Consider the following 25,988-nt stretch of genomic DNA (forward strand, 5'->3'; position numbering starts at 1 on the left):
GGGGAACAGGAGGGTGGAGGTACCTCCTTAGCTCCATTCCAGTGCCCTTTTCCCCTTAGGCAGTGCCGGGGACTCCTGTTCCTTACCCATCCATTGCTACGCTACTGCTAAGAGTAAATTTTGGGGAATGCTGGGCAGCCCCCCTCTACCTGGAGAAAGCATACCCCAAGAATGTACAGGGCAGCATCAGAAGCAGCTGGGGTAAAACAGTCTGAAAGCAGGAGGACTGGCCAGACTACAGAACAGCAGTGTGCTGAACCACCTCCAAGAAAAATACAATTCTGTCAGTCTTTTTAAGACCAGTCTCCAAATGGTGTGTGGACACCAGCAAAATGAAGTTATTCATCAGTAACTGAAGCCTTCTGAGATGTATTTCTACATGCACATTCTCCCTGCTGAGTGCATCTTATCCTGTGCACTGGTCAGTGCCTTCACAGTACCTGCAGAGTGTGCTCTAGCCCTGCCTCTTCTTGTGTTTCCACACTGAGGGGGTAATGGTGGGGTGCTGCCAGGACCCAGAGTCCATAGCTGCTGGGGCTGAGTGTCCTCTTGGTTACGGGACTCCCAACTCCAACTGGCCTTGGTGCATCTGTAACAAGAAGCCAGAAGCCTCCTGTAACTTGAGAGGAATCTGCAGCAAAGTGAGCTGGCTCAAGGAAAGTTAGCAGCTAAAGAACTAGCTACCTGCTAGCCAAGTTGTAGCCAGAAGCCAGCAGTAACAGGCAAGCAGGACAGCTAGCCAGGCTGCTTGGGGGCTAAGAGCTGCAAACAGCAGCTAAGCAGCCACAAGGGCAGGCAGGTAAGGCCTTGTATTCAGAACAAACACACTAGCGATCACTGCTGAGCGGAAGGGGGCAGGGCTTAGCATGTCCATAAGCACAGGGCCTGAGCCTACAGTCACTCTGGCCCGGGAGAGCTCTGGGGCAGGGGGAATGCTAGAGGGCTCCTGGCTAGGGCTATCTTAACTAAAGCAAACAATACAATGCTGCTACCCCACAGGGGAGTATTACCTGGGGTAAGGTGAAGCCTTGTTATGCAGGCAGATAACTATTGTTTATGTTTGGACCCAGAGGGCATTTAGTTTGTGTTAGCCAGAAGGTTTCCACTGGTTAGTTCCAACTGATGGTTTGGGCGTAGCAAAAAGGGAAGCATGCGGAGACTACAGCAGGGCACCAGAGGAGTGTAGTGTGGGCTAACATACAGCAGGGTGCCAAGGGCATGCTAGCTTTTTGAGCCTTGCTAGAGGGGCTTTGGTTCAGGACACCATAGACTCAGGCCTGAGAGGCAGGCTAAAGCCTAGAGGCAGTCTGACAGGGGAACTGAAGCCTGGTACAGCTGCAAGCCAGCTAGGGCAGGGGAGGCCAGGGCCCAAGTGCAGGCAGAGCCAGGGCAAGGAGGCCCTTTGCCCTTTGCACTTGAAAGACAGGCAGGGCCAGAGGGTCCAATACCCAGAGGATCATAGCCAAGACCAGGAGGAGAAGGGCAGGAACCTGGCAGCTTAAAGGAAAGTGGAGATAGGGCCAGGGGCCCAGCAGCCCAGAAGGGCAGTGCCTGGACTGGAGCCCAGAAGCTGGATCCAACAGTGGATTTGAGTTGATCAGCCCAGCAAGAGAGAAGGGATGGAGGTGAAGTCACAACAAGGGGAAACTGATCGGATGAGAGACACCTGTGAGGCTTGGGCATGCCTAAAAGGGACAATGAAGAGGCCATGAAATTGCCCTTACGGTGGTAAACAATTGGACCATAGCCTGTGAGCAGATGGGATCTTGCTTGGGGATCCTTGGGGCAGCTTCCCTTTTACAAGTACATATTTACATCAAAGTGTAGGAAGTGAATAGAAAGAGGGGATGCCCGATTAATAGGGCAAGATGGGGGAATCATTGCCACCCCTGGGGCTGACCCTTTGTTACAGCAGCCCTGTGGCTGGGAGCCCAGTCAACTAACAGGGCTCTCAGTTGAAGGGATGACCCTGCTATATGCGCAAATTAAAGCTGGATACCAACCAGCTATAAAGTTAGACCTTGAAATTATGTACTAACTTTATAGCTGTCTGGACCTTTTTATGGCCTAACACTCAGCATGTGTAGCTGGCTTCAATTAAAGTGCAATTAACCTGCTAATTGTACAATACTTGTAATATATAGAGGGGGCCTGAAGTGCAAATCTACTCCGAGTTCTTCCTATAAGGAAGAATACCAGCAAGTTAATCCGCTGCCCCAAATGAAGAGTTACTTTATCTGGGTAGAAGATAGTGTAGAAAGGATCTGCCATGAGTACTCAGATCTCACTGACTTGTCTTGCCAATACAATTGCTACCAAGAAAGCTGTTTTCACAGAGAGGTTTAGAAAACAGCTCCTTACAATGGGATCAGAACATTTATCTGAGGAAAGACCTTAAACAGGCCCTTGAGTAATATGAGGGCTGTTAAATGAGAGCATGTGAGCTACTTTTTGACTGGCTGGTAGAAAGCTGAGAGTGCTGCCAGCTGTATCTTAGCCTGGGTAATGGAAAGGCTGTTATACTTTAAATGCAGCAGATAATGATACAGTAGACCTGGTCAGGTTGATATTCTTTGCCAAAAACCTAGTCCATTATGCCAAGTACTTAAGCTTGTGGAGTCCTTTCTGCTATGGGTAAGAATCTCTGATTTGAACAGAACATTCTTACTCTGTCTGCAAGAGCCATCCAGTATTCAAGCTATGAAAGAGACAGACTGGCAGTCCACATGGAGGATCTCCCCTCTTCTATGCATTAGCAGGCCTCTCCTTTGGTCCATGAAAAGCTGGTATATGTACCTTCACACCTATGAGCAAGAATACTCCCAAGGATTGGAGAGAGGCCCTTGAATCTTTCAGTTTGGGAGAGAAATCAGTCCTATGGAAGATGAGCTCTATGTCCTCAAACAGGAAGTTTCCACTGTAGCCTGGATCTTCTTGAGGAAGCCTAATTCCTGCAACTATGATGATGGGTGCCTAGTCACTGCTGATGCCACAAACCTGGCTGCAGCATCTATTATGTCCAGGGCAACCTACAGGGCTATCTTTGCCACCAGTTGTCCCTCTTAAGAGTAAGAACATCAGATCCTTCCTTCTGTCCAGAGTAACTGAGTTTGTCAGGCCCATTAACTTCCCATAGATGCAAAAGTTTTAACAGGCTAAAAGCAATTGCGAGAAAGTTAAACAAAATACAGAATTGGGATACAACAGTAGCAACAACAGAAGAAAGGTCAGAAACTGAAAATACCCAGAAGAGATTAGATCTGTTGTTAGAGAATCATTCCTACGGAGAGAAGGCAGGCCCAGTCACGAGAGACAACACAGAAAACAGAAGGGTGTGCTATCTACCAGGAGCAAAGATATGGGACCTAGATCTGAAGTTGAAGAAGGTTCTGATGAGAACAGGGAAGAATCCATATTTCATTCTTTGTGAGGAACAATTATGCTAGGATGATGAAGATGTTGCCTTTACACATCTTAACAAAATGGCAGTTTTCCATCTGAGTGGCCCATCTAGCACCAATGCACAGTTTTCATTTCTATTAGCCGTGCAGTGTGGATGGGTGTGTATGGTGCATATTTAGCATATGGGGCAGGCCATACAGTGCTAACCACCAGATCACAGAATGGGGTTTCTGTACCCCCTTCTCCAGCACTCCTTTTAAAATGCTGACCTCCTTGGCAGCGAAGGAAGGGATAAATATGGAAGAGAAGGAGAGAACAAGCTAGAGCAAATGTGCCAAACATGCAGCCTATGTCTGGCCTGTGGAGCCCTATGATGCAGCCCATAAGTCTCTGGACTGACCACGGGCCCCACCACCACATGCTGTGCATGGCACACGGGCTGGAGCTGGCATGATGCATCTATGCACAGCACAGGACATCAGACTGAGGCATATGGCACCCTGCCTGACCAGCCCTTTGCACTGGCTCCAGGGCCAGTCTGGATTGGGCCATGCCAGAGCCTGCAAACAGCTGGTTTGATGGGGTGCTGCATGCAGCATGTCTACCCCCTATTCTATGTGTGGCACATGCAGCCAGTCCAGCCCTGCAACACTCTGCTGGGAACTGAGAGAGGTTTAAACCCTTGCAGCTGTGGGGTACCTAGAATCCAAGTCTCCTGCCCAGGTGCCCTTGCCATTTTGGTTCCTGGGATTAAAATATGAGAGGATTCTCTTCCTTGTCTTTTCTGAGACTTAAGCATGTGTTTATGCATACTTTCATATCAACATCACAGGGGCAAAAGAATTACTAACTGGCATTAGTACCAAAAAGGCCATTCAGGCACACAAGGGATAACTGATCTCCCTTTGCATGGCCATCTGAAGCCAGAATTAGGCCATCATGGGAGGGGCGTGGCTTTACGCAGACCTGCTTGAACTCTGGGATTCCAGCCATCTGAAAGGAAGAAAGTGCCACCCCTGCTATTCCACAAGCAGAATGGTTCAATGCAAGTAAGTGGAGAGAATGCATCTTTGGATGAGCTAAGCTGGTATCGTCATATGGCCTCGTTGAATTTATAGGGGTAAAAAGGGAGCAGGCACCAGCCAGCACCAAGCTGAAACATGTAGGCTACCCTAAAAAAGGGAAAAACAATAAAGTTAATCTTAGTACTATTCCTAGTTCACACAATGTGTTCCTGAGAGACAGCTGTTGGATTGGCGGGAAGGGAAGAGGGGAGAGAGAGACAGAGTTTGAATTTTGGATTGTTTTGGAGGCTTTAGGGCTGCCAGAAACTCTGAAGGAGTGGTTGAAAGGAACTGAGAAAAGGAAGTAGCACTGCCTCTTATCCCAGGGCCTGGGGAAGATGCAGGGCTAATGCATATTCTAGGAACACTCATAAAAAATCTCTAACCAAAGCACAAGGCATGAGACATTCTCACAGGTGGGTGCATGTACGTGGATGTAATGGGGCCCCTACCCCATTACTGAAGGGACGGAAAAATCAAGGATCAGCTGGTTGGCTCCAGCCTCCTGGATGAACTAAGAGTGGCAGGGGAGTGGAAGTAGTGGGTCAGGTAAGACATAAGCCTAGGACCAGATACAAGGCAGGCAGTCTGGACTTGCAGAAGCAGAGCTCCAGAGAGAAGCAGAGCCTGACCAGACAAGAAAGAAGGACTCCAGGCTGCAGGGAAGATGCAGGAAGCCCCTGCACCACCAGGCACCCAAATATAGATATTTTGGGGCCTTGCATATTAGTTTTGCCACAGTGTGATGTTAACCCAGGGTGGGGAACCTTTTGTTTGAGAGCTGAAGCTCATATCTTTTAGTTTGAGTTTAAATGGCAGAGGACTGGGTTGTGGCTGTAAGAGTGAAGGAAGTCACTGAGAAGGATGCCAAAGGCAACCCAGGTTCACCCACTGTTGAAGAAGGACTGTGATGTTGGACAGCAAAGACTGGGGCTGAGGATCCAAGAGCCTGCAAAAAGTGAGACTGGGGGCCAAGAGTCCTGAAACACTGGACCTGCAGGGGCCTCAGCCTAACACCCAAAACTCCCTGTCATCTAGGGGCAGCCTCCCAGCCCCAGTATATCATCAAGTCATGGCAGGAAAGACTAAACAGTGGGGCCCTGAGAGGCCAGAGGGGGCAAGCAAGGCAGAGTCTGGGCAGACACTAGCAGGCCCAGCACTGAACCCACTACAAACTATTCAAAATGTTATTGACTGGCTTTAAAGTCTCAGTGGAGGCAGGGCCTTAATTTGGTAGGACTGTGTGTGTGGGATCATGGAAAAAAAAGAGGACTCAACAATTGTACTGAATAGCCATGAAGGGGGAACCTGTGAGAAGACCTGAGTTGGTTTTGTTTGACCAAGGTTTAAGTAAATGGTAGGGAACAGGTACCAGATTCTCTTCCACCTATTGGGTGTCTAAGTGGTTTTAGGCCTCTAAATGATTCTGTTCCACCCTGTTCAAGTGGATGAAAATCTACTGATCCATCTATTTCTGTAACACACCGTCAATTGATCCTTAGGACTGACCCACAAATAACCATCAAGGAAGAAGACTCACCCATCTTTTGTATTAGCACTTTTTCAGGGACTCAATTGGGGGTAAATAGAATCACACATATGCACGGAAGTCCATATGTTCACTCAACATTCTAGTGTTTCAGGGCTGAACATGTAAATGGCCCAAAACCAAGACTAGCAAAACATGGGGGAGTCCAAGAGGATGCCAGGTAGAGGATGTGTAGTTCATTTGGATGGCTATTGGTCTGGAAGGGAGGGGGCCTGCATTCTAGCCTGAGACTTTGCACCCAAAAAGGTAGAAAATTACCTGCTGCACTGCTCTCCATCCCTTTTTTCCAATGACAATTAAATGTAAGGGACAGTGCCGCCTTCCTTTCTCAAACATATCTGACATGGCTGCTACCAAGAGCTCAAAGTTTATTAAAGCACTTTGCTGAGGGCTGAGAGATGGAGGTTCAAACTCCCTCTGAGTAAGGGGACAGGGAGGGGAGCCAGGACCCAACTCTTTCACTCCCAGTCAGTGCCCTAACCACTAGGCTACTCAGCTAAAAAGATAGGAGTTCCTGCTGATGCTGTTTCACCTCAGGTATAAGCAGAATCTAAAAGCCATGCAAGTGCAAATGAAGCCCCTAAAAGTAAAACAGGATTTGGCCCTGAGCGTGTTAGACCAGGGTGAGCAATTATTTGGGCCCGCTGGCCACACAGGGAGTTTTGGGGAGCTGTCACAAGCCAGGTCAGCACCTCTCTCCTCTCCCAGTGCAAAAGGTCACCAAACCTCCCTATGTGAAATGTAGGTGTGGGCAGGCTGCAGCTTCAGCTGGGGCCCCCATCACCACCAGCACTGCCTCTGGGCTGCTTTTCTACCACAAGGATGGGCTGGATGGAGCTGCTGCCTGGCTTTGACATCACTGGCCAGACAGGAACTGCTGCTGGGTGCTGCTAAAAAGCAGGACCTGGTGGTGGGTACGGCCACCTTGCTGCTGCCACTGTCGGGAGCCTGCATCAGGGCTGTCCTGCATGACTCCCCCACTGCCACCACCCCACTGGCCATGGGGGCCCAGGGCATTCTGGAGGCAGCTCTGGTGGCAGCAGTGGGTAAGAGCTTACAGGGCAGCCCCAGCACAGGCTGGGCAGCAGCAGCAAGAAGGGCCTGGCAGCAGCAAGAGGGAGACAGCTGCACCTGCTTGCCAGGTCTCACTTTTTCCCTGCGCATAGCAGCAGCTTCTGCCCGGCAGCTGCTCATTGTTGCCAGGGTGAGGGTTCCAGAGCGAGTGCTGTAGGGACTCTGACTCCCTGTGTGGAGTGGGCCAGGGCCAGAGTTGTGTGCTCAGCCTGGGTCTTGGCCCCTACCTGCATGGTCCCAGCCAGTCTCCATGGGGCTAGGACCAGTGGCTGCAGCAGTTGGAAGGAGCCACCACTTCTGGGACTGCTGGGAAATGGAGTCCAGGCTCACAGCTGCTAGAGGGCAGCACGATCTGTCACGGGCCAGATGGTGCCTGGGCCAGGCGGAACCGAAGGACCTACTGTGGGCCGGACAAAATACCTCTACAAGCCAAATCATTCAACCAAACCCCTTGGCACATGTTATTTAATAGTGGAATGGGATCTGATCCCCAGTCCCAGCAACTGCACCTCCTGTGCAGTTTGGGGACCAGATGCACGTCATATCCTTTCTATTTGGCAAAGCAGGGGGAGCCCAGGATCATGATTCTGGGCTCCCCCTGCACTGGCATGCTGAAAGCAGGGTGCACACAGCCCCACACATGGTACTGATAATCAACTGATTGTCAGTCCAAACCCCAAGCAGCCCTGGATCCAGTTCAGCAAGGACTGTCTGCATGAATAATCAACAGGGATCCTAGTTTTCCCTGATAAAAGCACAAATTCTCCCATTAAAACCTCCAAAATCCATAATTAAAATGAAAGGCCCATCATGCCCCCATGGCCCTGCTGGTGCCTCTTGCTCCCCTCCCCACCCCACAGCCCCCTGGCCCTGCTTGTGCCCCTCCCCCCAAGGAACACCCACCTCCCCAGCTGTGCTGGTGGAGGCCCCCAGCTGGTAGGGCTACAGGGCCAGGGACCCAGGTCCACAGCCCCCTGCTCCTGGCAGGAGGCGAGGGCTGGTGCAGCAGAACGAAACCCAAACGGGCCCCCCTGATGTCTGCCTGCTGTGGACTCCGGTGGGGTGGGGCTGGCTCCCCACCACTGTGCACACTCCCAGGGTGGCAGGGGAAACCCGTGGCCCGCATATCTGTGCGTGGGGCAAGTGCAGGGGTGGGCTGCCTGCTGTGGGCTCTGGCTCCTGCCCTGCTGCCCTCCCCTGGGAGCTCAGCAGCCTGGCAGGTGCAAGCCAGTGCTGCAGGACACAGCAGGACCGCATGGGGAAGCTCCTTGCAACTATGAGTTCCATACTGCCCTGGCAACGTGCTCCCTGCACATGTGGCAGCAGTGGGGGTGGCAGCATGGGGTTGTGCCCCTCACTGCTGCCACGCAGGCAGGGGACACGTTGCCAGGGTAGTGCAAAGCTCACAGAAGCAAGGAGGTCCCTAAGCAGCCCCGCTGTTCCCTGCAGCACTGGGTCACACCTGCCCACCCTGATATATATGCATATGGTGCCCCCTGCTTGTCCTGCCTCCTCCCACTCCCCCCAGCCCCTTGCAGGCTGGAACTCTGCCCCCCTGCACAGAGCTCTGCAAAACTGCAAAATCCATGGGTTTCTCTGTTAAAACAAGAAATCCACGTTTTTCTCAGGTAAAGGGGGAAATTCATGTTTTTCTCTGTAGAAAATGGAAAACCCGGATCCCTAATAATCAGATGACTGTTGGCCCTGGCTCAAACAGTCCCAGGTCTGTTTGAACTCTAGCAGGGTTGCAGGGTATAAGGGAGCAGAGGCTGTTAGCTGAAAGAGCCAACAGGGACTTTAAACAACTTGTTTTAATTTCTGCTTGCCATTTCAGTCACTATTTCAACAAAAGAGAAGAAATACAGTCTGGAAAGCATGATTACTGGGTGTGGAAAACTTGTGAGAAGAGAATGAAAATGTTGGGACCTTAGGGAGATGATGAAGGAAAGGTTTATAATGAAAGAAAGATCTGAAAAGGGTAGATCAAGAGAGTTTTTGTTCACCCTTTCAAGTATCATAAAACAAGGGAACGTTCAAAAAATTAAAAAGTGAAAATGATGAGAGCTGACAAGTGTAATTCTTTTTTTCCCCTACCTAATGGATCAGGGACTTAACACGGATAGTGACTCCACGTGGCACACTGTAATCTACCTGATACTTACTAATCTCTGCGTTACAGGTGATAATCACTCTCTTGAATAGTTTTGCTAACTCCCTAACCCATTAGTTGAGGGACAAAGTGCAGTGTTGCAGAGGGCAGGTTAGGAAATGCAGCTTGGACAACAAGAAGTTGCAGGGCTCCAAGCAGCAAATGAGGAGATGGGGAGAGCCCTTACTGCCGATGTAGATTAATTGGAAGCCTCTGGGCCATTTTCCAGAGTCAGGTCAATGACTGGGAGGGGAGGCAGCGCCCGACAAGGACCATAAGTCTAAGCCTGAGACTAGAGGCTCAGTTTGGCCCAGATCATGAGTGTAAGAGTTTTGCACAGAGCTGTATATAGACAGATAAGTTATTTTTTGTTTCTTTTTTCAGTTTGTGTTATCTACAAGGTTTGGGGTAGCTTGATAGGGGAGGAGGTGGCCATGAAGAGTTGCCAGGGTGGGGAAGGGTACTAGTGAAGCACCCCACATTCTGAGCTGTGGTCCAAGGATTTAGCACAGTGACACAAGCCCAGACACCCAGCACAGGGAGGGAGAGAGTTGTGAAAACCAGAAGTACATGCAGCTGTGGACTTCAGGGGATGGCATGTTCAGCCTGGGCTGTGGCTCAGAGCACTGAGCCAGGGAGTTACAGTCAGGATCCTGTTACGCTCTTCCAACTGCACACTTGATCCAATAACAAGAAAGAAAGAAAGAAAGCGACACCCACACACACACATCTTCACTTCTTGCATATTTCCTGGACCATAACAGCTACAACATCGTGTCAGCACATATCAACAACATATTTCCACTAGATTATTGATTCTCAACAAGGTTGCCATGGGATCCCTTTAAGGGTGCTATGCAATGTTAGCACTAATAGGTGGGCAAATACGAGCCATGGGATAACCCTAGAGACTTCAAATAGGAATCCACAGCATTAAAAACATTCTGACTTGTTGGGGCCTTCCTGAATTCTTTGAAACGGAAGAATTTCTCTAGTTTTTTCTGCACTCAAAAATGAGTGACAACTAAAAGCTGACATTTTCTAAGGAATGCCTTAAGTTTAAAAAGGTAGAGTATCACTGCACCAAATAAACCAGCAAGGATGCCAAATTATGTAAGTAAGACTTAAGTGGTAGAAACAAGTTTCAGAGTTAACACTTCCTGCTTCAATACTTTAGACAAGTTTAGGCTAATGTAATGAGAATTAGAAGAAATGTCTCAAGAGGACAGGTTATTCTTCAGCCTCCTTTTCTAGGGTTTCACCCCTTCCTCTGAAGCAGCTGGTCCAGATCACTGCCAGAAAAAGGGTATTGCATGCCCTGAGTTTGGTCCAATTTGGTCTGATTTTCCAGACGATTCTTATCTTTATAAGGAGGCAGTGTTTAGACTGAATGAACAGTAGAAATCATCACTAATTACTTCTTGATTATTTGACTGGTACCACCATTTAAAAATTTGTTTCCAGATACGCTGTTGTTTGCATTTTTAAAAAGTATAGAGTGCTTTTACCAAAAAGATAATATTGTTGTAGGGATTAGCAGAATTCCAATAAAAATATATTTTACCTCAATATTTTTGCAATATGATTATCTGCAGACATCTATGGACAACTTAAAACTACATATGGAAAGGAAGCTATTTTACATGTAACTTCTCAGGGCTTATAAGGGTTGTTTCAGACATTTTATTACTTTATTTATAACAAAGTAAATATTGGTATAGATGTAGAAACCAATGATTTTGTACATTCTGGATTTTCAGAAAGCTCTTGATGAGGAATTGGTGATAGTTTATTACATAAACTGTTCCAAGTAAAGATGAGTTAATGGTTAAAAAATAGGTAAGTAAGTAGATAATGGAAGGTTAGAGTTAAGGGTGTTTCTTTGCTTTCTTCAGCCTTTATTTAAAAAAAAAATGTCCTTCACGGATTTCTGTTGGACTCAAATTTTAAAAGAAATTGTATTAGTAGTCTAGATTTAAAATTAAGTATGTGCACCCTTCCAGGATTGGGGTTCACATTTGCTGAGGCTAAAAGGTTTTAGGTGTTAATGTTATAGCAATAACAAAACTAATTAAAAAATTATTTTTAAACGTCATCTTCATAATTATGCGATTCAAAATATGGTATTATTAGGAGAGGGCTGTATTAGGAGGAGGAGCAAAAGCCATTTCATTCCATTTCCATTTTGTATTTTTTTTTAACCACAGTCCACATGAGATGTACATTCTCATCAGCCATATTGTTTTAATTTTGTTCAGAGATTAAAAAGCCTATTGTTTTAACTGTTGCTGTTTTTCACAACTAAGCAAGAGGAAGACACTCCATAGACACAATGGGATTTCAAATAACCTTGTACTTGCTAACTAGAAACAAACACTCTGTGCCCAGCTACAGACACACAGTGGCTCCAACTAGGACTCTGGTGGCTTCTTAAACAAAACACCTAGTAGATGATACTCAAATTTAAGGGATGTTACTCTATTCTTATGCTTTTCTGCTTGGAGTGTTCCATAAAACCTACCTGGGGGTCTCTGCCGATTTTTCTGAGGCTCATATGACCAGGCTCCAGTTGATGTGCTGGGGTCAGGGGGGTGTGATATCCATTCACTGTGTGAGACAAATGCAGGGGATTAGCAGGGCTGTTCTAGGTAACAGACACATAAATAAAGACTTTAAACAGTTCTTAGTCACCTTATTGAACATATAGGTGTAATAAAAAAGGCCTCTTTAAAAAAAGGCCAGTTCTCAAAGGTAAATAAAGCAGGGGTGGGCAATTATTTTGGCTGGAGGGCCACTTAATGAGTTTTAGCGAGCTGGCAAGGGCCCGTAAGGACAGCCCCACCCTTTGGTTGCAATTTTGGGATTCGAAGTCCTGCCCCTAACCCATGACCATGAAAAGCCCCTCCCCTTGCTCCTGGAAGTACTCCTTTTGGGAGGGGAGCTTGTCATCTTTGAACCAGAAAAAAAACAAATTGTGTACTAAAAATCAAACATCTATATATTATAACATATTTTATTTTTATTTGAAAAAAATGCTGTCCTGATTTATGTGTTTTCACAGTGTATATAGAGGTGATTGTGTAACAGATCAAAATAAAGTCTTACTCTTGTATATTGTGTGAGGGGGGTATGGTTAGGGTGTGTAGGGGATGGGGGGGGTGGGGGGTGCCCCCCCCACATGCTGCCCCCCATGGCAAACAGCCCCTGCTGCTGGCAGCAACAGGTCTTCAGGGCACTCATGGCCTGCGGCAGGCAGAGCCCTCAAGTGGTGCACTACTCTGGCTGAATCCTGGGAACCGCATATGGCGGCAGGGAGCAGGGCCAGGCACGAGGCTCTCTGAAGCTTATGTGCAGCTCCCAGGACTTGGCTGGAGCCTTGTGCCGCCAGGGAGAGCCCCACATGGTGGAGCTGGCAGCCTGGCCCCACTCCGTACTGCACATGCAGCTCCCAGGACTTAGCCAGGGCAGCAGGGAGCGGGGCTGAGCTAGCTGGGCTCCATCAAATGGGGCTCCCCGCTACTTCTGGCCAAGTCTGGGATCTGCACATGGCAGAAGGAAGTGGGGCCAGGCTATGGGGTCCATTGTGCTGGTCTCCCCCACAGTGGTATGCATTTGTGGCCAAGTCCTTGGAGCTTCACATGAGCCAAGGGGAGTCCCACACTGCCACTGGCCCAGGCTCTGCCAGCCCTGGCACTGGTCCTGTGCTCCCACCCAGGTTCAGCTTTCCTCCCAGCTCTGCTACTGCTTCACACCAGGCAGCAGGTAGGGTTGCAGCAGGGAGAGGAGGAGAAGTTGCTGAAGGACAGAGGAGCTGAGCAATTTCCTGGGTGGCTGCAGCAACCTAACCTGGAAGCTGTGTGCCTTAGCTGGGGCTGGGGCTGGGGCTGGGGCTGGGGCCAGGGCCCTCCCACAGGAAGGTTGGGAGCACATTACACTGCCCCAGCAGAAGCGGGTGGGGCTCTGCTCCATGCAGAGCACAGCAGGGGCAACTGCGAGCCAGATACAATTAATTAGTGGGCACCAACCTGCTGGCCAGATGGGGGGGGGGGAATCACCTGGCAGGCTGGATATGGCCCCTTTGCTGTACTTTGCTCACCCTTGCAGTAAAGTAAATATGCTTGTGACTGAGAGAGAAACTCCAACACAGAACCCAATACTAGACCATGTTGGAGCCCAGCCTATAGGTCCAGTTTTCTCCTCACTGCAAAGGGGCAGACTGAAATTAGCTGAGAGATGCTGCATTACTAGGGTTCAGATGGAAAACCCCAAAACTCAAAGCAGATCTAATAAGATCATTCCCACCTTCTTCACCCCTCAGGTCTCTTACTTAATCTATTGCGTGACACCCGCCTCCTATCATTTCCCTCCAGTTCCTTCACCTTTTCTTGTTGATTATTTGTGGCTATCCTGACCCTCCTTTCCTCTCTCTGGCATTTCTTCAGGCACCATTCCCTCCCTCTACACCTGCTTTGACGTTTGTAACCCTACACATTCCTTTTTCTTAGAGTTCAACACATGCCACTACAATAATCCAACATTGAGTATTTTGAGAAATCTTTGGATATTTATGAGGCCTGACTCATCATTTGTGAATGTGAATGGTTGGCAAAACCATACCTTTTAAAAGCCAATACTATATGTGAAGCAAAAAGGCAATCCTGGCAGTAAATAATGAATTTAAAAGACTTGATTTGGAGGGCTCCACACATCCAGGATCCTCCTTTTCAGAGGGTTTCCCCATCATTCTCTTGGGTCACTGATATAAGCCTCCATGTAACCCAGAAGTGGGTGTGTCTATGTGAGAGGTTTTACTGTGCAGTAGACTAATCTACTGGTCCTTTGGGGCAGCCCTTAAAGTCAAGGACCATTTCCCCTTCATGACTCATGAAGCAGCCAAAATCCTGATTCTTCCCTAATCCAGGTTCAGCAATGTGAAAGATTCATAAAATAATCTCTGGCCAAGAAGCAAGCAAACTTCACTGGAGTGTGTTGTAGGCCCTGCAGCCACCTCTCGGCCACCGACTCAGCAGGGGAAGATCTGTGGCGAGGAGGCAGTTTTGCATCACTGGTACTGTCTGTGCAGAGGGTCGGGCAGGGGGCAGTGTTGCCAAGGGAGAAGGAGGCTGCATATGCCTGTACAGCTCATGTGGTTGAGGGGGCAGGGCGAATCCCAAGCACCCCCACCTGCAAGATATGGCTGGTGTGAGGTGTGGCTCTGGCCACAGGGAAGCTGGATAGCCATGATGTACATGAATTCAAATCTTACCTCTCTCACCGCTGCTAGTATTTTTAGACAATCCACAATGCTCACCACTCCAAGACTTCATGTTTGTCTTTCTTTGAGACTAATGTCATTCTCATTTATCATCCCTTCTGGCAAAGCTCGAAAAAGAACTCAAGCATCTAATATGGCAGAGGAGAGTCCCTACATTTGCCTACACATTCTTGCAAAAAAACCCTGCCAAATTACACTATGTTCTCAGAGCCTGAGACAACTCAGGAATCCCATGTACCATATTCTTTTGTTGTCCAGCAAATCTCTCCGCAAGAGGTAAGAGTCTCTTTTCTTAAAGGTTGGCTGACCTCCTATGTCAGGCCTTAAACTAAGTTCAATAGGGGACGGGGAGGCAGGAGATGGAGAGAATCTAGGACCTACAATTTATGAGACATGCAGCAGTACACACCCCAGGTAAGTACTAAGGGGCCCATTGGGCATCAGAATGGGGGGGCACCAAAGGCAGCATTTGGGGGGCTCAAGTGCCTCTATACTAATGCTAGGAGCATACAGAACAAGCAGGAAGAACTCGCACTTCGGCTTGCAGACAATAACTTCAATTTAGTGGGGCTAATGGAAACCTGGTGGGACCCTACCCATGACTGGGTGGTACACATTGAGGGCTACAGGTTGTACAGAAGGAACAGAGTAGGGAGGAAAGGGGTGGGGTGTTGCTGTATGTAAAGAAGCATTATACATCTACCCTAATCCAAATGGAATCAGAGGAGGAGAAAGTTGAGGCATTGTGGGTTAGGATACACGGAGGTCGAGGGGAAAGGTTCTTGGCGTTGGGGGTCTGCTACAGACAACCACACCAAGAGGAAGAGCTAGACTTGGAATTCTTGAGGCAGCTCTCAGAAGCCATACAGTCTTGGGATGTGGTTGTCATGGGGGACCTAAACTACCCTGACATCTGCTGGGAGGAGCAGTCAGCCAAATCTAACCATTCACATAGGTTCTTAACTTGCATGCAGGACCCTCACCTAACGCAGGAGGTATACGGTCCCACTAGGGGGAATGCTGACTAGGGGGATTACTGGACTTGGTGTTGGCTACGGGGGATGACCTGGTAGGGGAGCTACAGGTTCATGGCCACCTTGGGGATAGTGACCACCAATCAATCGAATTTCCCATATGGTGTAGGGTGGGTAAGATAACTAGTAGGGTGGAAGTACTTGAGTTTAGGAAGGCTAATGTCAGTGTGCTTAGGAGTCTAGTCAATGACGCACTGCAGGATAGATGTGTTCAAGTCAGCAGGCCCGGATGAGTTGCATCCGAGGGTACTGAAGGAATTGGCTGGTGTCATAGCAGCACCACTGGCGTGGCTGTTTGAGCACTCGTGGTGCTCAAGTCAGGTCCCAGAGGACTGGGACAGGGCCAATGTGGTCCTTATCTTCAAGAAGGAGGGGGGAAGGAGGATCTGAGTAAGTACGGGCCAGTCAGTCTCACCTCCATCCTTGGAAAGGTCTTTGAAAAGATTATGAAGGACCATATGCATGGGAGTCCAGTGGGAAAAATAATGCAGCAGGGTAATCAGCATGGATTCATAGCAGTCAGATCATGTCTGACCAACCTGGTTTCATTTTATGACAGGGTCACAAAACAGTTAGATGCAGGAGTAGAGGTAGATGTTGTTTTCTTGGATTTTAGTAAGGCCTTTGATACAGTATCTCATCCCATTCTCATAAATAAATTAAGAGGCTGTAACTTAGATGTTTACATGGTCCAGTGGGTGGCAAATTGGCTTAGTGGTCGCACCCAGAGAGTGGTAGTAGACAGGTTGGTATCGACCTGAACGGATGTGGGTAGTGGGGTCCCACAGGGTTCGGTCCTTGGACCAGTACTCTTCAATACATTTATCAGTGACTTGGATGTGGGCATGAAGTGTACTCTGTCCAACTTTGTGGATGATGCTAAATTATGGGGTGAAGTGCACACTCCGGAGGGTAGGGAACAATTGGAGGCAGACCTGGACAGGTTAGAAAAGTGGGCAGTACACAATTGGATGTGGTACAACAAGGACAAGTGTAGAGTGCTGCACCTAGGGTGCAAAGATATCCAGCACACCTACTGGCTGGGAAATGATCCTCTCATCAGCACAGTAGTGGAACGGGATCTTGGAGTCATAGTGGACTCCAAGATGAACATGAGTCGTCAGCGTGTTGAAATCATCAGCAAAGCTAACTGCACTTTATCATGTATCAGGAGATGCATTACAAACTGAACCAAGGAGGTGGTACTTCCTTTCTATGTGGCATTGGTCAGACTGCAGTTGGAGTACTACATCTAGTTTTGGGCGCCGTACTTCAAGAAGGATATTGATAGACTTGAGAGGGTCCAGAGGAGGGCCACTCACATGGTTAGGGGCTTACAGGACAAGCCCTATGAGGAGAGACTGAGGGACTTGGACCTCTTCAGCCTCTGCAAGAGAAGGCTGAGAGGTGATCTTGTGGCTGCCTACAAATTCATTAGGGGGACGCAGCAAGGGATTGGATATGCTCTGTTCACCGGGGAGCCTCTTGGGGTAATAAGGAACAATGGTCACAAACTGACAGAGAGCAGATTTAGGCTAGATATCAGGAAAAACTTCTTCACAGTAAGGGTGGCCAGAATCTGGAATGGGCTCCCAAGGGAGGTGGTGTTCTCCCCTACCTTGGGGGTCTTTAAGAGAAGGCTTGATAGGCATTTGGCTGGGGTCATCTGACCCCAGCACTCTTTCCTGCCTAGGCAGGGGGTTGGATTCAATGATCTGTTGAGGTCCCTTCTGACCCTAACATCTATGAATCTATGAAATGGCTAGTAATATGTAGAAGGCAGGGTAGATTTGCACCTTAGAGACTAACTAAATCCAATATATAGCATAAGCTTTTGTGAGCCCAAGCTCACTTCATCTGATGCTGTGAAAGGACATGCATACAGCAGTGTATAAAACAGAGAGCAATTTGTATACAAATGGCAGGGAGGAAGAGGGATGTGATCTAGGAGTGCTGGGAGAGGTAAACAAACAAGCAGTGAACCCACAGGAACAAAAAGAATTACAAATCTAATCCAGCTAACAGAGTGAAAATCTGTAGTTCCCATGTAAAACCATTAATTTAACAAAATCCAGTCTGTGGATGATTCCTTGTTCTGCAAGTTCCTGTTCAAATCTGTTTTTAAAAAGTTTGCTGCCTAAGAATAGCCACCCTGAAGTCAGTGATGGAGAGCCCATGGAAGTTAAAGTGTTCTGCCACAGGCCTTTGCATCTTTCTGGGGTTGATGTCAGATTAGTGTTCATTCATTCTTGCACATGGGGATTGCCCAGTCTGTCTAATGTAGATAGCAGAGGGAGCACTGCAAGCAGGTGGCAGCTCTGGCCACAGCAGCTGCTGACTCCCATGGGTGGCAGCTGTGGCTCAGGTACTGTAGAGCAGGGAGGGGGCAGAGGAAGCGGGCTCTGGGCCCTGGCCCCTGGCCCTGGGGCACCTGGAGGACTGGCATGCTGTGGGTGGGAAGTGAGGGGCACCTGGGGTTGTGGGGGCTGTGGGTTGGGAAGGGCCATGCTGGGGAAATGGGTTCATAAATAGGGTCATGCTGAGCAAAAGTTTGGGAAGCACTGGTCTCAGTAAAAGATGACTATAATCAATCAAAAGTATGTTCACACTTGCACTTACAATTCAAAGGGGTCTGCACCTCCATTCAAAATTTTTTAGAGGTCCCCAAATGCAAAAATTTTGAAAACCACTGGTGTATAAGATAGTAGAGTTGCAGATGAATGAATCTCTGATGTTATATTCTGTGTTATTCAGTCCAGTGCTAATGTGGTTTGTACTGATGAGAGGGCACCAGTGGTTTAAAAAAAAGGGACTGTTAATTCTTATCCCATTACCTGGATTAGCTTTTGTGACATCTTTGTTTCCTATAGGTTTATTGCTATCAAAAAGAAATTCAACATCACCTTAAAAGTGGAAGTGCAACCTTCAGATGCCTGAGGAAATGGGTGTATGAAGATCTGGACATCAGATCCCAAACCAAGCTCATGGTTTGTCAAGTAGCTGTCATCCCCACCTTACTGTACAGAGCTGAGATACGGACAACACACAGGAGTTGCCCCAAGTTGCTGAAGTACCATCAATGTTGCCTGTGGAAGATCCTTTGAATACAGGGGGAACACAGGTGCACCAACATTAGGGGCTTCTTGCAAGCAAACACCACAAGCATTGAGGAAATGTTCATCTGACATCAATTTTGGTGGGCCAGCCACATCATCCAGATGCCCAACCCTAGACTCTTGAAGCAAGCTTTATTTTCCCAGTTCAGTCATGGTGTCAAGGGGAGGGCAAAAAAAAACCACTTCAAGGACATCCTCAAAGCCAGCTTGAAAAAAGGAATCATCAACATTGACTCATGGGAGATTGTCACTCAGGACCGCCCCAAATGGGGGAAGAGTCTGCTGCAAGGATCTCAGTACTTTGAAATCTTACAATGACAACAGGATATGGAAAAATGGGAGTGGCAGAAACAGAATATCGCAGACAGAATCAAAGAGCCAGAGCCATGCACTCCACATGGAAACATATGCCCGAGTTGCAACAGAGTCTGTTAATCCTGGACTGGCCTTGTCAGTCATTTTTGGACCCACAGATAAAGCAGTCACAATTGACCACAAGATTAACATGAGCCACCAGTGCGATGCCGCAGCCAGCAAAGCAAACAGAACTTTGGCTTGCATCTTCCGATGCATCTCAGGCAAGACCCAGGAAGTCATCCTCCCACTTTACTCGGTCTTGGTGAGACCACAGCTGGAATACTGTGTCCAGTTCTGGGCTCTGCAATTCAGAAAGGGTGTGGGAAAGCTTGAGAGAGTCCAGATGAGAGCCATGCACATGATTAAAAGACAAGGGAGCAAACCTTATAAGGAGAGGCTGAGACACATGAAACTCTTCAGCCTGGAGAAGCGTAAGCTCAGGGGTGACTTAGTGTCAGCCTATAAGTACATAAGGGGTATGCATTAGGAGCTGGGAGAACATCTGTTCACCAGGGCACCCCATGGGAAGACAAGGTTCAGCGGTCACAGATTCTTGCAAGACCATTTTAGGCTAGACCTAAGAAAAAACTTCTTTACTGTCCGAGTCCCCAGGGCCTGGAATAGACTCCCCCCAGAGGTGATGCAAGCACCTACTCTGGATACTTTAAAAAAAACACATGGATGCTTATCTTGCTGGGATCATTTGACCCCTGCTGACTCCTGCCCCTTGGGCAGGCGGCTGGACCCAATGGTCTTGCGAGGCCCCTTCCAGCCCTAATGTTTATGAAATCTATGGAAGACAATCATCCTTGACTGAGAGGGATTGCTGATGATGATTGGTTGCTTGACTCTCCCAGCACTGCCCCCTCCCCTCTTCCTTCAAATCATTCTCTCCATTTTATACACTGTTCTGTGCATGTCCTTTCACAGCATCTGATTAAGTAAGCTTGGGCACAGGCTACATACATATGTATGTATCTGATTTAGCTGTTTTTTAAGGTGAAAATCTACTGTTTTGCCTGACATCAGACTAAAATCACCAACTAGTATTCTCAATTAATGAGTCATAAATCCCTCTAAAATTTAGTCCAGACAGATCCAAAGAGGCTGTTTTCATTTTGAGGTTTTCCTTCAGCTGAAGTAGGCATGTCTATGTTGTGGGGTGAAAGTTCTGTGTTCAGACTTTGATTATTACCCATATGAGAGAACTGTGGGCTTACCTACACCATAGCAGTAGCCTCCCCAACCTTGACTGGACCTGAGCACTTCCTGTCCAGTTGTGCACATATTCCAAGCCCAGAAGTATGCCAGTGAGACCAGAGTTTGAGCTCCAAAGGGGTTTCCTGGAGTGTTTTTATGGAAATCATTATGAGTTTGGAACATCAGCAAAAGTGAATAGTAGAATATTTTCAAAAACAGCACAGCCAAAGAACACTGCCTTGAAAAGTGTAGACACACTGTTTATGTCCTAGTATGATTAGGTATCTCAGAATGCAACCACATTATAGTGAAGGATTATTATGGTGGTATATCTGGCATTTTGCATCTTCTCATCTTTTCATTTTACAGTCTTAACATTCACTGTACATGGGAATTGCATGCCTATATTTTGATTTATCTGAGGTTTTACTTTTTCTTAAGGTAACACTAATTGGAGACAGTCTACCCAACCTTTCCCCACTATAGCTCCAATTGAAATGCATCCCAGCTCATCAGGGACTGAAAGCAGCCTCATCTAATGGAAGTTTAAGTGTCTATATGAAGGTATTGCAAGATATTCAAATATGCAAGTTGAATGTCCTTATAAGAATCTTAAAATTTACACTACCATACTTGAATCTGCTGATGGCAACCAATTCCTAGTTTTATATTTACAACATATTCTGTGCTGGTCAGTATAGTAGCACTCTTACCCATGCCAGTGGCATGATACCTTGATTCTTGCTACACATGGAAAGAATACAATTGCAGATGGGGATGGGATGGTAAGAGCGTGGCATGCACAGGTTGGTCAGAAGAAGTCTGCTGCAACTGTGAATACCAGAATATGCTGAAACTGTTATGGCAAGGGAAGTGATTGGCTACACCAGGATAATTGGAGTGCTTCTGATAATGCCCTAGACGGGCATAGGAGGAAGCATGATTGTGGGGCTGGGGATCAGATCCTCATCACACCATATTTCCAGTGCAGAGGGAGTCCTGGATCATGATCCCAGGCTCCAACTGCACTGGCAAATAGGAAGCCAGTCAGCTGATTCCTGCTTCTAGCCTTGGGAGCATAATCAGAGTTAAGAGCTCTGATGCATCCCTGATGCTGGAAGTGACAATCAGCTGCCACTCCCAGACTCCAGAGAGCAGATTAATGGGTTCTAATATGCCTCTGCAGATGGGAGCAGCAGCTGATGGCAGCTCAAGCCTCAGAGGCAGATGGGAGCCCTTGACTCTGATACCCTCCTGAGGCTGGAAGAGACAGTCACCTGATCTGCACTCTCAGCCTTATGAATGCATGGGAGTTAAGAGCAAGGCTGGGATCCCTAATCAGCTGCTTGGCCACATGTGTAATTTAGGACATGGTGGGAACCAGCCACAAGGTTACTTGTTAAAAAAAATGTGTAGTAATTTGTGGCTTACTCTGTGTTTTATCGTACTAGTAATTGCATTAACTTGTGGCCTGGTTACTATTTAGGACACCATTAACCAGTTAATCACATCTTAAGTGTAATATCTGCAGGGCCCTAAGGGTGACGAATCATGCATTTGCTAGGAAAAAAACACCCAATGGAGGTGGATACAGGTTAAGCAGTGTCTTATGTTCAGAATATGAAAACTGTGTGTGTTTTAAAAGTTAAGGAAGACACAAATACTGCTGAAAACATAAAGAGGAGAGAAAAGATTGTTCCAAATGGGGTGATGCCATTCCAGATGGAATATTACAATAAGCTGTGGCTTTTAGATCTGTCTTTGAAAAACAAGGACCTGTTCTGTGGGGCTGTGAATGGTTTAAAGATCCCTCTGGGATGGGCTGCTATAAAGATACTACAGTCACTTTCATAGGTCCTTGAAAAAAAAAGTTAAACAACAGTTAAAGGTATATTAGACCAGGCTTCTGAAGTGTTCATGGATGGCATAGAAACTTTAACATACATCAAAACTAGAATTATAAAAGAGGAACAGGTACCGGTAAAGTTTCTCAAAGCTTGGCCAGCTTCTTACAGAATACATGCAGAGGTAGACCCTGAACTGGCCCATATAGAAAAGAGGGTACACTTTCAAAAGTAGCCTAGAGTAAGTTGGGCACTCAGATTCAATGCCAATGGGAGGGGAGAGAATGTGGTGCTGTAAGTATGTAGAGACTTAAGGTTACTTTAAACCATGTGCTGATACTTGTTGAATATCTGCTACATCAAATTGAAGACCTTTGCCACATTAGTATCAGGACAGGGATTTAGCTAAATTGATTTGTTACAAGCTTACCTACAGATGGAAGTAGAGAATGGGTGGGCAATTATTTTGGGCAGAGGGCCGCTTACTGAGTTTTGGCAAACTTTCAAGGGCCACAAGGGTAGCCCCACCCCTCCACAGGTACTCAATGCCCTGGTAGCCATCTTGTGATTGGAAGTCCCGCCCCCTAACCACTGACCTTTGCCACCAGAAGTCCGTCCCCTTGCTCCCTGGAAGTACTCCTTCCGGCAAGGGGATTTGCCATCTTGGAACCAGCAAAATACCATATTATATTCTAAAAATCAAACATCTACTACAACATTCGTTAATTTGATTTCAAAAAATATTTTTGTCCTGACTTGCATGTGTTTGTGTAGTGTACATAAAGGTGATTGTACAATAGCTTAAAATTAAGCCTTACTCTTTTATAACGTGGGGGGCTGTGGGGGATATGGGTGCATGGGTATAGGTTTGTTGAGGGCTGTGGGTGTGTATGGATGTGGGGTGTGGGGGAGGGTATGTGTGTGGGGGTTTGAGAGGCATGGGAGGGGAGGAAGGAGAAATGGCGGCAAGCAGGAAAGCAGGGAAATGGCCGCAGCAGGTGGTGGGAGAGTGGCAGGAAGCAGGTGTAAGGGTGGGAGCACAAGGCCTGCACTGGTGTCCTGGGGCCAGCTCTGGTAGGGCCCAGAGCAGGGCAGCAGGGATGCGGACTGGCAGGGGCCCTATGGAGCTGGGCTGGCTCCCCACTCTTCCTGCTGGCACAGCCCAACCTGGCTCCATAGAGCCCCCACTGCCCTGCTCTGGGCCCTGCCAGTGCTAGCCCTGGGACACCGGTGCAGGCCCCGCACTCCCACCCATGCACCCACTCATTATCACTCCCCCACCACCTGCCACTGCCATTTCCCTGCTTTCCACTGTTCCTCCTCTCTCCCTGCCCACTGCTCCAGCACCACATGGTTAGATTTCATAGTAGCAACAGCTTGAGTAGCCCAAAGGAACCCACTCTGACAATATCCCAAAGAGCCTTTGTATCCAACTGCAGAGCCAGTTCCCCAGCCATTGAACCATGAGATGGTCAAGGCCTTCTTGAAATCCAGATAAATAACATCAACCTTTTCTCCCTTGTCCAGGCAATATATCACCTGGTCATAGGAGATGAAGTTGGTCAGGCAAGACCTTCCAGTAATAAAACTATGTTTGCTGGCATTCAGTAGGTTACCTTCCATTAGCCTGTTGCAGATAGGTCCCTTGACAATCTTCTCCAAGATCTTTCCAGGGATGGACATCAGACTGATAGGTCAATAATTCCCTGGATCTTCCTTTCTCCCTTTCTTGAGGACTGGGACCATGTTGGCTCTTTTCCAGTCTTCCAGTGCATCACCCAAGCACCATGAGCTTTCAAATATCTTGGCCATAGGGCATGCTATGATGTCCACCAGCTCTTTTAAGACTCTTGGGTGTAATCCATCCAGGCCCATGGACTTATGGATGTCAACCTCTCAGTTCTTTCACTTGATCTATGTCAATTGTGGGTCCCTCTCCCGAACCCTGGATACTTTGCGTCCTGTCTGACAGCGTGACCCCCTTGGGTGGGTGGAAAACTGACACAAAGTAATCATTTAGGAGATTGGTCTTTTCTTGGGTGTCAGACGTCAGCTGCCTCATTTGATCTTGCAGGGGGCCAATGTTACTTTTGTTCTTCCTCTGACTTCCTACATATCTGAAGAATGATTTTTTGTTATCCTTGATTCTGGAGGCTAGCCTAAGTTCAGTTGCTGCCTTGGCTTTTCTGGACCACTCCCTACAGGTATGGGCTAGTGCTGAGTAGTTCTCCTTGGTGATGATTCCAGTTTTCCATCTCTTCCATCTCTGTAGGCTTCTCTTTTTTGTTTCAGGAGATCCAGAAGTTCTCTGTTGAGCCAAGGGGGTTTCCCTGCCTTCTGACTGCATTTTCTGCGGGATGGGGTGGACTTCCCCGCTTTGAGGATTGAGTTCTTTAGGAACATCCACTCCTCATGGAATCCTCTTCCTAGAGGGCCATGGTCCCTTAGTGCCTGACTGACCAGTCTCCTGAGTTTGTGGAAGTTAGTCTTCCCAAAGTTGAGGATTTCTGTTTTGCTGAGGGATTTGCCCACCCTGTGTTGGACAGAGAAAGTAATCCGATCCTGGTCCAAGCTTGCCCTCTTTCTCAGATCACTCACCAGATCATCCCCTTTGGCCAGAACCAGATCAAGTTGGCCCGTAGATCTCTTGCATCAGGTACAGGTCTTCAAGGCAGGTGAGGAAGTTACGTTGCTGGTCAGACTTGGCATTGTGCTCTTCCCACAAGATGTCAGGGAGGTTGACATCTCCCATGATGTTCATACATTGGGAACATGCAGCCTTGGCCAGTTCTCTATTGAATTTGAGATCCAGCTCTTCTTCTTGGTTAGGAGGTCTGTAACAGAATCCTACAAGTATAACCCCTTCCCTATGTTCCCTCCTATTTTAACCCAGAGGGTCTCAAGATGCCCTCCATGGTTAATGACCTCAGTTTGAAGGGAAGTGTACTGCTCCTTGACATAGAGAGCTACATCCTCATTCCTCTTCCCAACACGATCTCTCCTGTAGAGGGTATAGCCTTCTATACCTACTGACCAGTCATAGGAGGAGTCCCACCAGGTCTCTGTTATCCCTACAAGGTCATAATCATTATCAGTCAGGAGAAAGGCCAGCTCCTCTTGCTTGTTACTCAAGCTCCTGGCATTTGTGTACAGGTAGTTGAGTCTGCCACGGGAAGCCCTAGGCTTCCTTCTGTGATGAGACGTGACATTTCCTTGGGCTGTTGTCAGAGTGGGTTCCCTTAGGCTACTCAAGCTGTTGCTACTGTGATTGGCATGACCTGGGCTAGAACTGTTGACTGACCACTCATCCCCCAGCAATCTTAGCTTAAAGCCCTGTTGAGTAGGTCAACCATGCTGGCCAAGAAGACCTTCTTCCCATTCCAGGTGAGGTGGAGGCCATCCCTTCCCAGCAGTTCGCTACTGCTCTCACTGAAGTGCAGAGTGTGGTCAAAGAAGCCAAACCCCTTGCGATGGCATCATTGCCTGTTCTTCTGTTCACCTCATCAATGCACTTATCTCTCCAGGGCCCATGACCCATGACTGGGAGGATCAAGGAAAAAACTACCCAAGCCTCCGGACCCCTAAGCCAAGCCCTCACAGCCCTGTAGTCATGCATGACCCATCCAGGATTACTCCGAGCCATGTCATTTGTGCCCATGTAATCATTATCTGTCAGGAGAATGGTTCATGGCTGTAGCACTGGGTCCGCAGGAGCCAGCCCAGCATGGCCCTGAGGACTGGGTGATTGCCCGCAATCGTCCCTTCTCCCTGTTCTTATCTGAGTTTCCCTCTGGTGCAGGGAGATGAGAACAGCCCCAGGATCCCAGGCCAAAAGCCTCTGCTAGGCATTGGCTTCCAGCTGGGATGGGGGAGGCAGGGCCAGGCCAGCTTTGCTGGGGCGGCAGAAAACTGCCCTGGCTCCCT

General features: G+C 47.9%; 1 protein-coding gene across 5 annotated transcripts in view; it reads right to left on the minus strand.

Moving 5' to 3' along the window:
* GAS7 (growth arrest specific 7) overlaps nt 1–25,988 on the minus strand; it is a 292,115-nt gene that overhangs the window by 114,359 nt on the left and 151,768 nt on the right. For all 5 annotated transcript variants that reach the window (XM_019498132.2, XM_014598581.3, XM_019498131.2 and 2 more), the window contains one exon: nt 11,760–11,845. In XM_019498132.2, coding sequence (XP_019353677.1) covers nt 11,760–11,845 — 86 coding nt within the window. The remainder of the gene's footprint in view (nt 1–11,759; nt 11,846–25,988) is intronic.

The sequence above is a fragment of the Alligator mississippiensis genome, chromosome 8 (assembly GCF_030867095.1).
Source record: "Alligator mississippiensis isolate rAllMis1 chromosome 8, rAllMis1, whole genome shotgun sequence".
In the NCBI taxonomy this organism is placed as follows: Eukaryota; Metazoa; Chordata; order Crocodylia; family Alligatoridae; genus Alligator; species Alligator mississippiensis.